Source organism: Vigna radiata, unplaced genomic scaffold (genome assembly GCF_000741045.1).
Source record: "Vigna radiata var. radiata cultivar VC1973A unplaced genomic scaffold, Vradiata_ver6 scaffold_215, whole genome shotgun sequence".
NCBI classification, from domain to species: domain Eukaryota; kingdom Viridiplantae; phylum Streptophyta; class Magnoliopsida; order Fabales; family Fabaceae; genus Vigna; species Vigna radiata.
Genome location: NW_014541783.1, coordinates 4971 through 18167, shown reverse-complemented (window position 1 = coordinate 18167; position 13197 = coordinate 4971). Strand labels below are relative to the sequence as shown.

The 13197-nt window shown below is 26.5% G+C and overlaps 1 protein-coding gene across 1 annotated transcript; it reads left to right on the top strand.

Moving 5' to 3' along the window:
- Positions 1-8439: 8439 nt before the first annotated feature.
- On the top strand, positions 8440-12858 carry LOC106778176 (GDSL esterase/lipase 5). The gene is made up of 5 exons (XM_014666104.2): positions 8440-8724; positions 8876-8997; positions 10292-10522; positions 11705-11960; positions 12420-12858. Exons 1-5 carry the CDS (start codon positions 8466-8468, stop codon positions 12662-12664), a joined length of 1113 nt encoding a protein of 370 aa, XP_014521590.1. The 5' UTR covers positions 8440-8465; the 3' UTR covers positions 12665-12858.
- Positions 12859-13197: the final 339 nt, after the last annotated feature.

The window sequence follows — 13197 nt, the reverse complement described above, 5'->3', positions numbered from 1 at the left end:
CCATTTATTCAATGCTTTGTTTGGTTCATGATTCTTTTCTCTTTTACTTTTCTGGTTTGGCTACATTTTTGGATGAAGTTTTTAGCTATTTTTGGGTGTGGAAAACCTTTGTGCTCTATACCTATGTCTTGCATTATTTGTTCTGTTGAAAATTTAGGTGTTATCAAAGTTATACTGATCAAACATTTAAAGAAATTTCAATGTTTTCTTCAGGTCCACGTACAGGTTTTCATCAAAATTCATAAGTTGTTAGAAGTTGGCGTTTTTATGTTTTATTTTATATGTTTTCTAATTGATACAGTTTTTTAAGTACTTTAAATTTTGCATTGCTTTTAAGAATGGTGAGAATTTAGATGTGATATTTATTAAATGATGTTCTTTAATTAAACACTCGGTTTCTTTTTTACAATCTGCATTAAATGATCTTTTTAAATTAAATTTGGAGGCTGTTTTTTTGAGAAAAAGAGTTTAAGAAATTGCATGTGTTTTTTTTAATATATTCATCATGAAATATTAATGATTTGTTACCAGTCAAAGTTCGGCAGCCAAAGCACCTAAACTTAGCTAGCATTTAGAAAATTTCAAGCTCGAATGTCAAATGTTTTTCTTTTTATTAGTCAAAAGTTTGTTTAACTTACGAAAGCATAAAGGAAATTAAATAAATTTTTAATGTTATTTGCAGCTTTATTATTTGTTTTAACATTTTCATGGCCTTTATTACTTGTTTCACTATTTCATACAAATTTTATACATTAATAGTTGCAAAATGTTTTCAATAATTCTATTAATTTTTTAAATATTTTAAGAAAGTACAAATATTTGTATTTTTTTAATGCTTTTTCTTAACATACTAAAAAAGTTTATAAAAATATGACATTACTCTGTTTTTTATTAATAAAAGGGTCAAAAGTTTGATAACGATGAACAAAAGTCTCTTTGAAAGAGATTATGAAAATTTATATGATATAATTGTTTGAAGGTTTAATGGCTTCTTTTGTCTCCAATTTAGTTGAAGTATGTCAAATTCGTCTCCTTTTAGAAAAATGTCAATTTTGTTTCCATATTAAAAAAATTTTGTCAATCAAGTCATCTCCGTTAAAAATCATTGCTTTCAAAACTCACTTTATCCGCTGTAAAATCAGGGATCGACGCATGAAGTGGTTATTATTCAAAACTCACTTTAAGTTTTTAACACCATTAATTTGTATTTAACGGAAATGACTTGATTGATACAAATTTTTTCTATATAGGAACAAAATTGACATTTTTCTAAAAAGGAGACGAATTTGACACACTTCAACCAAACTAGGGACAAAAGAAGCAATTAAACCATTGTTTGAAAGAAATATAGGTCACAAGAGGGACAAATGCACTTTATGTATATATTTTCCTTTCACAAATTCATGGTGATTACACTCGCGACGAATTAAATCTCACACATCACCCAACACTTAAAATTGTATTTTTTAGAGAAAAAAAAAGATAATAATATTTTAACAACTTTTTTTTAACAACTTTTTGACAATAGAATATGTGTCACCATTTTATTAGTCTGTATGAATTTATTCAAAAAAAAATATTTAAAATAGACCAATAACAAACTATATGTATTGTAAAAAATAATAAAAAAGAATTGTTAAAAAAAAAAAAGGCATACAACAATAAACATATTCTTAGGATTTCACAAACACAACTTTGTACGTTGTTAGCATCACGTGGGAGGCAAAAGTTGAGGTGCAGAGGCACGTGACAGAGTGATCGGAAAACCAATCAAATTCATCTGAGACCTTGTATTCTCGGTAAGAATGGAAAGGTTAAAGTGCATGACACGATTCCGATCTTAGGCCTACCCGTGTTACCAAGATTAGGTCACTTGCAAAACGACATCATCTTGTTTTGGGATTGCAAAACCTAATATGCTTCGAATTGCGTACCCTCTGACTACCATGTTCTTGTCACTCATCTGAGTGTGCCACTCCACCACCATATGAATTCAGAGCCTTTCACGTGATTCACACACGTGTCAGTCGAACTAGGTACTAAATATAAAACTTGATATTTTAAAGGTTTAATTGTTTCTTTTGTTCCTAGTTTGGTTGAAGTGTGCCAAATTCGTCTTCCTTTTAAAAAAATGTCAATTTCTTCCTCATATAGAAAAAATTTGTGTCAATTAAGTTATCTGCGTTAAATACAAACTAATGGTGTTAAAAACTTAAAGTGAGTTTTGCATAATAACCACTTCATGGATCCGATCCCTGATATTACAGTGGATAAAATGAGTTTTGAAAGTAATGATTTTTAACGGAGATAACTTGATTGACACAATTTTTTTTATATGAGGACGAAATTGACATTTTTCTAAAAGGAAAACGAATTTGACACACTTCAACCAAATTGGGGACAAAAGAAGGAATTAAACCTATTTTAAAAAACAATAATATTTTTACAATATTTTAATATATCTACGTATTATTCGGTGATTGGTTTATATTGATTTTAAACCGATCACAAAATCATACGTAAATAATATTAAAATGTTGGTTAAAAGAATATTGTGAAAGTACCGTTATCCACATCCAAGTCAAATGCTTTGACAGTGTTATGGAAACGAGAAAGGTGATGTGTTCCTCAGTTTCTTTGCTGGCGGCTATGAAGTTTGTTGTTTTGGTAAAGACTATGGAAAACTTTATCAACTTCTTCCAGCTAACATGATAGCTACAGACAATGAAAATAATAATAAATAATAATATCACTAACTTTTCATAGTATGAGTTTGTGGTTTTCACATGTATTGTATGTGAGCAGGGATTAAGTGAAAGTTTCATACAGAAAATATCGAAGAACACTAATAAGAAAAATTACGTTTTTTGAAAGAATATAATAATACAAACACAAAGTAAATAAAAAATTCTTTAATTTTATTTTGTGAATCTATATAATAAATTACAATTGAATCAACAAGATGCATGACGCATGTCTCCATAAATAAGTACTTCTTCATATATTTTGGAAGAGTTACATTAATTAGACATGTCCAAATAGAAATTAATACATGATCTAAAACGTCATTAGTAAAAAATAAATATCATTAGTGATTAGATATATATGATATGGAAAATAATTATGCAAAAACATCTATGATTAGGTCACTAATTTAAGAGTTTTATTTTTCTCAAGATGCCATGAGTTTTTAGGTGTGGAATAATGAATGGACATAGGAAATGGGCTTGTCTTGCACTGATTGAGTAGCCTTTCCGCCTGTGGGCTGAGATGGATCATATTTGTAAATGGGCTTATAAGGCCTTTTTGCCAAACTTCACGAATTAAATTTATAGCTTATGAAACTAAATTGAAAATAAATAACTTAATTTTAGCATTTTCTTTAGAAAATAATAATGTTCTCAAGAAATTTCAAGGATTATATCACAATCCTTTCAAACATTAAAAAAGATGAACATAAAAGAAAAATACTTCTCTAGTTTCGAAGGATAACCATGAATTAGAGTGATTTTTAAGAGATTCATCACTTCAGCAGAATAAACAAAAACCATTGGAGTATATTTTCATAATTTTTTTATGAGAAAATAAAACATAAACAATTTTTATCGTAAATCACACACACGCATATTATAATGCAATACTAATAGTAAAATACTTTTAAAAATTTGTAAATAGATATTGTTTATTTACATTAAAAGGAGCCCAAAAAAAAATCATTTCAAGAGGTTAAAATAATTAGAAATATTTTAATAAGAAAATCGGATTTTATAGGAAATAAAAAAAACTTTTAAAAAAAATAAAAATTTTAAAAAATGGAACTACAATCAAGTTTCTGTTATGGGAATTTAAAGTACATTTAATTTACACAGTGTATAATCATTTAGAAAATAGTTTAATATGCAATTTATTTTATAAAAATGGCATTTGAATATTTAATTAAAAAGTTATACTACAAATAGATTTTCTATTATTTGAGTTTTATTTTATAAAAATGACTATTTTTCTAAAAAAATAAATTATATCATCTCTTTTAATTTTTTTTAACTTTATCTATTATTAACCTGAAGACGAGAGTGCGTTATAAGAGTTTAGAAAGAATACTAAAATATTATAGGATCAAAATCTTAAATAAAGTAAGTTCTTTTTTTGTTATTGTTTGGGTCTTTTAATGAGATATGTTCCTTGTAAGAATTATAAAGTTTATATGTAAGTTCAATGACTCAATATGAATCTTTGTTCGATTAGAATTGTTAGAGTGCGATTAGATCGTTGGTATGAGTTTTTTTATTTGCATATATCATATCTTGTGTGAATAAAAGTCATTAGAGATGGTGGAGCTCTTTCTAGTAGTGGTTAACAATCCAAATAAGAAAATGGAGTGTTTTATAATAGTGCTTAAAGTGTTGAATTGGATGTGATGAAAGTCTAATACATCGTATGATTAAGAGTAAATCAATAATTATGATGGTTAATTATATATATATATATAAAAGAGTGTTGTTTATATAATAATTTTATTTTATAAAACACTAGATTTTTAAGTATTAGTATTTTAATTTTTGGCTTTTTTGTTTAAAATATTTATAAAAGTGTGTTTTTTGGTGAATATGAGTGTTTTCCCTAAATTTAGAGGCAATAGAGAAAAAAAAAATTAAAATATTAACTATAAAATATAGGAGTAAGCTATACATTAGTTATAACACCTATAATATAGTATTTTATTATGTTATAATTTACTTATTCATCGAATATTTTAATTTCCATCAAATAACTTTATCTCGATTATATAAGGTATAGGATAGTTTGAACAATGCACCACGTGTTTCATGTGTGGACATGTACCTATCAATCTTAAAATTAAGCAATTTGGATGCAACTTTTGTCTTGAAATCGTTAAAAAATGTCTAGTCAAAATTCCAAAATTAATAATCCGTCACGTGGCTAGTTAATGTGCATGTGCTAAAGATGTCACAATCACAATATTTCTTTTAATAATTTTATTTTTAATTTTTTTCCAGATCATCAATATAATTAATATCTTTTCAACTATTTCATAACCTGAAAAAACCAACACAAAATTTCATTACCTCACATTTAACACGTTCTATTTTAAAGTGTCTGAAAGAAAAAATAAGTTCATTAGAAATGTCTTATTAATACAAATTTAAAATAAAAAATTAGACGTGGGTAAATTAGTATAGGTTTGACATCTATATATTTTATTTTTCACTTATAAATTAAAATAATTTATTTATTTAGTCATAAAGCATTTTTTCCTTGGTCAAAACATTTTGTTTCATAATGAAACAACGTGATATATTTTAAGCACTCAATCTGAATTTTTGATATTGTTTGACTTTCATCTAACTTTAATACGTAAAAGATCATTTCTGAAATCGACTTCGGATTTTTAAAACTCTAACCAAGAAAATTTGAAATTTCGTTTCAGAAACGCAACCTTCCATGTGTTTCAGAGATGTTTAATTAGGAAAAACTTCTTTTAACAACACTTTTTAATAATTTTTTGACAACGCATATATGACAACTTGTGATTGGTCTGTTTTAAATATTTTTTAAACATAAATTCAAATAAACCAATAAAATAATGACACGTGTTCCGTTATAAAAAAAGTTGTCAAAAAATGTTGTCAAAATATTATTGTCCATTTTATTATATTGAAAGTGTTTCTACCAAAACAAAGAACCTCTACAATATAATATCAGAAAATAATTTTTTTTTTTAATTTTGACTAGTTATACAAACTTATATAAATGAATATGAAGTAAAGTTATATATGTTTTTAATATTTGAATTTTTACGTGAAATTGTATTTAATTTTGTTTAAAATTATAATACTTTTAGTCTTAAAATTTTAAAATAAATGAATATAGTACTTTCTTTTAATTTAATTATGTTAAATTCTTTAATATAATAAATTTGTTTTTTAATTCACATTACAGTGAAAATATGTTAAATTATATAAATAATTCAAAAAATAATATAAAATATGTTTGATATGTTAAAAATATTTAATAAAATCGAATTAAGAAAATTATATTAATTTAATTTTAAATTTTAATCATCAAAATATATCAAATTTCGAATAAAAATGAATTTTAATTTGATGTAAAAATTTAACACTAAAATTATAATTAATCTTAATAGATAATATAAAATTTTCCACTGTAATGTGAGTTGAATTTTAAGACGAAAGTTAAATATCCTGTACTATAAAAATACAAGACATATTGGATGTTGACCATGATTGACATAGAAACTTTTTCTTTTGATTAAATGATTCTATTTATTTTTAAATCGCATTTTATATAATTAGAAATATATGTATACAACACAACACAGAAAACAAAGGTGATACAAATAGATAATTAGTAAAACAATGTTAAAAAATTATTAAAATTACATTTTCTCAAATTTTAAATCCCGTCAATCCATTTTGTCTGATCTACTATAAAAAAAAACCTAATAATTTTTCAAAGCTTTTCTTTTTTAAAAGAATTATATTTTCAAGTTTTTTCATTATATATATTTTTTGTCAAAAATGATTCTAAAATCTACATCATTTTATTTATAAGAAATATAATGAGCGTTCAAAATATTAATTCAAACTTTCTTTCTATTAGTAATACAAGTTATAATATAACTACTAAAATTACAATTAGTATAAAACAAATTTATACAGTGATAGAAAACTACCTTAAACGAGTGTGGAGGTAAAGAAGAGACTATAGAATAGAATTTGCCTTGAAATGTAATATATTATTTGAATAAAACTATAAAAAATTAATAATGGAATAAGATTTTAACTAGAAGGAGGTACATAAAGAATGTCAGGGAATTTGATAAATATTCAATGAATCAAATAAATGAGAAAAATATTAAAAAAAACTATGAAATAAAAACTAAAATAAAATAAGATTTATTAAAACTATTAATTATATTTATAGGATTAACATGTAGTATAAATTTTGTTTTTATTAGAATAATACTTATCTTAATCTTATAATAACATTAATAATAATAGAATAAAAATAATACATAATTATAATATAAAACTGTCCAGATTAGATATAAGAATTGGATATTGATCCAATAAATATAGAATTAGATAAACATAAAATTAGATTAACTTAAAATAAAAAAAACTTAATAAATCTTGTTAGATTATATTCTTTAATATGTTTATTAAATAAAAATTTATGAAAAAAAAAACATAAGTATTAGGTTGTACTAACTTTCAAATTTTGTCACATGTATTCACTAACTCTCTCAATTCTGTCCTCAGTTGTGGTTTTTATTAATAAATAGTGCTTGGTTTAGCTCATGCCATGTGGAATAAATTACATCTATAGTGGCATGTAGTGTGGCATTAACACGAACACAATGAAGGCATGAATGGGTGGCTCTACCATCTTGTACAATAATGTTTGAAGAGAAATTATTCAGCGTCTGTGAAGCCACCCATTTTGTCAGAAACGTAAGACAGTGACATGACAACATAGAAAATGGCAATGCCATAGCATGCCATCAAACAAAACCCATTTACAACATCTAACTTCGATCACTTCACTTTCTCCACTCTCTCCATCTAATTTTCGAAGAGAAATATTTTTTTTTTTAATTTTTTTTATTCTTTTTTTTTCTTTTTAAAATTCAAAAATTTATATTTTTATATACATTCCTTATTTTCAAATCTTAATCATTCCAACTTTCAATCTACTCTCCAACTCCAACACACTCAATTAACTCAATTTCATCATCTTTAAATTTATAATACAATGTTGGTTTAAACCTTTTCTTGTCCCTTAGTTAAGTTCTGATATTCAGTTTAGTCTTCACTTTTAAAAATGTTAACCTTTAGTTTCTATGATATGAAAAATGTATCAAATTAGTCCTCATGACAACACTTAATGAATAAGAAATCACAAGTTTTCATACTTAGGTATCCAATATTTTCTGATTTGTTAACAGAAAGTGTTATGAACAACAAATCACTTAATGAAAAATTTGTGATTTGTTAACAGATAAGACTGATTTGATACATTTTTCATATCATAAAAACTAAAAATTGACATTTTAAAAAACGAAGATTAAACTGAATATTAAAACTTAAAGGACAAAAAATAGTTTAAACCTACGATGTTTGATGATGGAATGGAATGCGCAAGATTTTTATTTGCCGGCTTACAAGGAATCACTTTCGATCTCCAAACTTATCATATTCTATCAAGTCTCTCATTTTGATAACATCATCAACACGTATGTATTAATTTCTACCCATCAAATCGCGTTGACTAAGCCAAATTAAACACTAAGTAAACTTAAAATGATTGTTCACACTACGTAATATGTGGCCAATGGACAAAGAAAGATTTGAAGTTATATATATATATATATATATATATACACTTGTCAACCATTTGAGATTGCAGCAGATTCTGTGAAGATGAAGTTCACAGTGTCAAATCTATCAAGCTCTGTGTTCTTCCTCCTCATCTTCTTCTTTGCTTTTGTGTCTCCCATCCATGGAAGCAACAGACATGCTCCTCTCTTCATTTTTGGTGATTCTTTCTTAGATGCTGGCAACAACAATTACATCAACACTACAGCTCTTGACCAAGCAAATTTCTGGCCCTATGGAGAAACATACTTCAACTTCCCAACAGGGAGATTCTCTGATGGAAGGTTGATATCAGATTTCATAGGTAATTAAGATTTGGAGATCTCATGTTTCTTGTCTTGTTACTAGTGAGAATCCAATTTGGTCGAACCACCATATTTTCTTGTCCCCCATTATACTAATGGTATCTGATTAACTTAATACCAAACCTTATCATCATTTTATTTTTTTTGCAGCTGAATATGCAAAGCTGCCATTGGTTCCACCATATTTACAACCTGGCAATAACCAATACTATGGAGGAGTGAATTTTGCATCTGGTGGAGCTGGTGCTCTTGTTGAAACTTTTGAAGGGTCGGTGAGTCAAATTCTTATACCCTATTTGCTTTACCATTAATGCTACTTTTAAGTAAGTGAAAAGGTTAATTAGTGTAAGATATATATATATATAGTAATTGGTAATTAACGTGTCATATGCATGTCAAGCATCTAGGATGCATAGCTAGGTCACTAGGATCACAGATAGGGATAGCAGCATGATTAGGTTAATTGAATAGGCCATGCTTTTTTATTATATCATTCTGTTGCTTTTGTCCATAAGCTTCTTCTAGTTGTAGCAGAACAGTGATTAAAACAAGCACTAGAGAACATGCTGGTTTTTACCTTTTTTTCTTACTTTGCCGACACATTACATGACATGACATGACATGACATGGTCCTAAAGAAGCCCTAACCTCACGGGCCAACTGATGACCCTAACACAAAACCTTGACCTATCATTTCGTGTAAGATCAGAGAATCTTCTTTCACTAAAAATAAACAAAACTATGGTAATTTTGTGAAAAGGTCATGTTTCTTTTTAAGATTTTTTTTTATTACTCCTTGAGTTTGTCTGTGGTTTAAAATAATGTTTCAAATAAAATACAAAATATAATTTAGAATTGGCCTTGTGCTTCCTTTGGTAGATTGAAAAAACAAAGAATATAAAGAGAGTGAAAGACAAAATAGATGAAGAGGAAACTACAAAACAGTTATTAAAAAGAGAAAAATTTTATTTGAAAAATTAATTGAAAGAAAAATATTTTTTTTTCTATTTTCAATATTTGTATTTATTACTATTGATATTATTTTTACTATTTTTTATTATAATCATAATAAAAAAATATTCATTATGAGAGCCATACATAAATGGTAGGAGTTAAACTAATTATACAAAGATATATTTTTTAGAAATGATATTTTAATATACACAATTTTTTTGCATTTAATGCTATCCTTTTTAACCTTTTACTTTTTTTTGTTTTTAAAAATATAAAAGTTCATTTTTCTTATGATTATTTTGTTTTTGTATTTTGTATTAAATGAATATAAAAATGTTATTCTATTATTATTTTATTTTATAATACTTACATTTAGTTATGATATGAAACACAACTTTTATGTTTTTTCTACACTCATTTAGATAGTCGTTATTTACAGTATTTGATGTTGTAGGATTTTGATAGAAGAAATTCAGATTTATCAATAAATTTGAATTCATTGATATAAAATCCTAAAATTTTTGTTTCTTAAACGCTTTTATAGGTTAAAAGGATCCTAAAAAGTTGTTCGGAATCATGCATGACACTTTGTTTGGTATTCAAAACTTTCAGGTAATACCTTTGAAAACACAAGCAAGAAACTACAAAAAAGTTGCAGCTTTTCTGAGGCATAACTTAGGGAAATCCGAAGCTAAGTTATTGTTATCAAACGCTGTCTACATGTTTAGCATCGGAAGCAATGATTATCTTAGCCCGTTCTTGACAGATTCTGATGTTCTTAAATCATACTCTCATTCAGAATATGTTGCTATGGTTGTTCGTAATATGACTTCCATTATCAAGGTAAAAACTTACTCCTTTTTCTTTTTTAAAATTTTTCACACAGATATATAATACTGTCATTTTTTTACTATCAATATATTTTAGAATTTACGTTCTTTCCATATCTCTGTATTTCCCCCTATTTTATCAAAAAATATTTCGGTCAAAACAAGCTTTAAACTGGTCAAAATAACTAAAATAAATACATGCTTTATATAATCCAGTCAAGAATAAGAGACAACGTGACAAGTACGGCATTTGACTGTAACTTCGATTCAATTATGACTATATTAAATATGTCCATAAAATTGACTTATAATAAATATATATTTTAATAACAAAGTTAGGTTAATTCATATTCTTTATCGGATAATTGTCAAAGATGAACGCATGCAGCTTGGAGTTCTGTCTAATTTCTCTTAAATCTGTTTTCTTAGGTTGTTTCCTTGCTGTGAAATATTAGGGCTAAATCAAACTTTAATATAAATTCTATTTAATTTAATAAAAATAATTTATTTAAAATATGTTATAATTAATTTTATTTTAATTGTATTTCTCAAAATTCTTTATTAACACAAAACTACTTATCAAATTCATGATTTTGTTAAATATTTTGCTTTTATTTCCAAATAATAAGCTCCATGCAATTTAACCCGTGGAAGAAAAAGAAAGGAAAAAAGACAACATTTTTCTTCTGACTGGGGCCTGCAGTAGTACAAAGACCACCGTCCATAAAGTAAGACCAACATTCAAACGTTAGCAATGGTTAATTAGAAGACTTTCGAAAGTCCTAAACGTGCTTATAGGTAAAAAAAAAGTTCATTTCTTTGTCTTTTTCCGTCAACTTCCCTCCAATTTAACCTGTGGTGTTAAACACAAGACAAAACATTACAGAAAAAAAATTATTATGTATTGTTGGAAGAAAAGTGTCACACTCAATAATCATATTTAAATGAAAAAAAAACAATGTTTTTTTGTCTGCCGTCTTTCAATATAAATTTATATTATTACAAGCTACGTAACATTATACAAGAGTATATCTAATCACAGCTATTTACAAAATAATTACAGGGTCTATTTTTTAAGTTTCTAATTATTAGAATAAAAACTTATTGAAACTCTTAAATCTTATATATGAAATGAGTTACATAATTATGACTATGGATTGATCATAATATGTATAGTTATGTTTTACTTTTGTAGGGCATATACAAGAGAGGGGCTAGAAAATTTGTGTTGATGAACTTGCCACCCTTGGGCTGTCTTCCAGGAACCAGAATAATTGATGTGGAAGAAAATGGAAAATGCTTGCAAGAACTTTCAAACCTTGCAAGTTTACACAATAGAGTTCTACATGTGGTTCTCTTGCAACTGGAGAATAAGTTGAAGGGCTTCAAATTTGCACTGTATGATTTCCACACTGATGTCACTCAAATGATGAACCATCCCTTCAAATATGGTACCTCTTTAACACTGGAACTTATGATTCTTAATTTAAAAGTCATTTTGCAAAACAATAACAGTGTGTGGGTATACATGCCTGGCTATACAATGAGTTAAGCTTAAAAAACACTTTCTAATATGTTGGAACTTATCTTAGCGAGACCTATGTGAGCATCCTGTTTCACCTGTTGTCGGACTACTCAGACCAACCAGTTCTATTCTTACGCTCGAGATGTATATATCTCGATGTGAAGAGGGTGTGTTGGAAGTCTCACATTGACTAGAGATAAGGTCAAATTATAATATATAAGTGGACTGCAAACCTCACCTTACAAACCAATTTTGTAGAGTTTGAGTTCTTTTAATTTGTTGATAGATCAAATTTCTATTTTAACGATATTTGTTATTTGTTGAATCTATCCTATCTACTATCAGACTTCTCGTTAATGTATAGTCATATATTTATACGTTATAGGTTTGAAGGAAGGAAAATCAGCATGTTGTGGAAGTGGAAGATTGAGAGGAGAGTATAGCTGTGGAGGGAAGAGAGGGCAGAAGGAATTTGAATTGTGTAAGAAACCGAATACGTATTTATTTTGGGACTCTTATCATCTGACAGAAAGTGCTTACAAAAACATAGCAGATAGAATGTGGGGTTTTAGCAACAGCTCTTACAATATAGGGCCTTACACTATCAGACATTTCTTCCAACTTTCATGATTTCTTTCATCCTTCATTGTTTTTGCTTCATTGCAACAAAGATAAAAAAAATTCCTTATCGTATTATATCTTCATTGTGTCCACAAAGTCTATGCATGTAAGCTTCCTGTAGTAATTAAGGTTTAAGCATGAATACTAATTCTGTATATGTTTCTGGTCACTTTTCAATTTGATCCTAATTTTAGTTTAATTAAGCTATAATTTTCTTATTTTCGTTAATTTTGTGACAATGTGAGTACCAAATATGATGTTAATGTCACATGTTATATTTTATATTTAATTTAGTTTCAATTTTTCTTATTAATAAAAATATGAATTTTAATAAAATTATGAATATAACGTCTATATAAATATTGAGTTTGATCTCAATTTAAAAAAGAAAAAATTGTTTTATTTAAAAATAAGTAAATAAAATTAAAAAAGTTAAAATTAATTTGAATACAAGTGACACGGTCATATAATATTATTATTTTTTGATTAAAAAACATAGCAAAAAAATCACATAACATAATATCATTGACCATTAAATGATG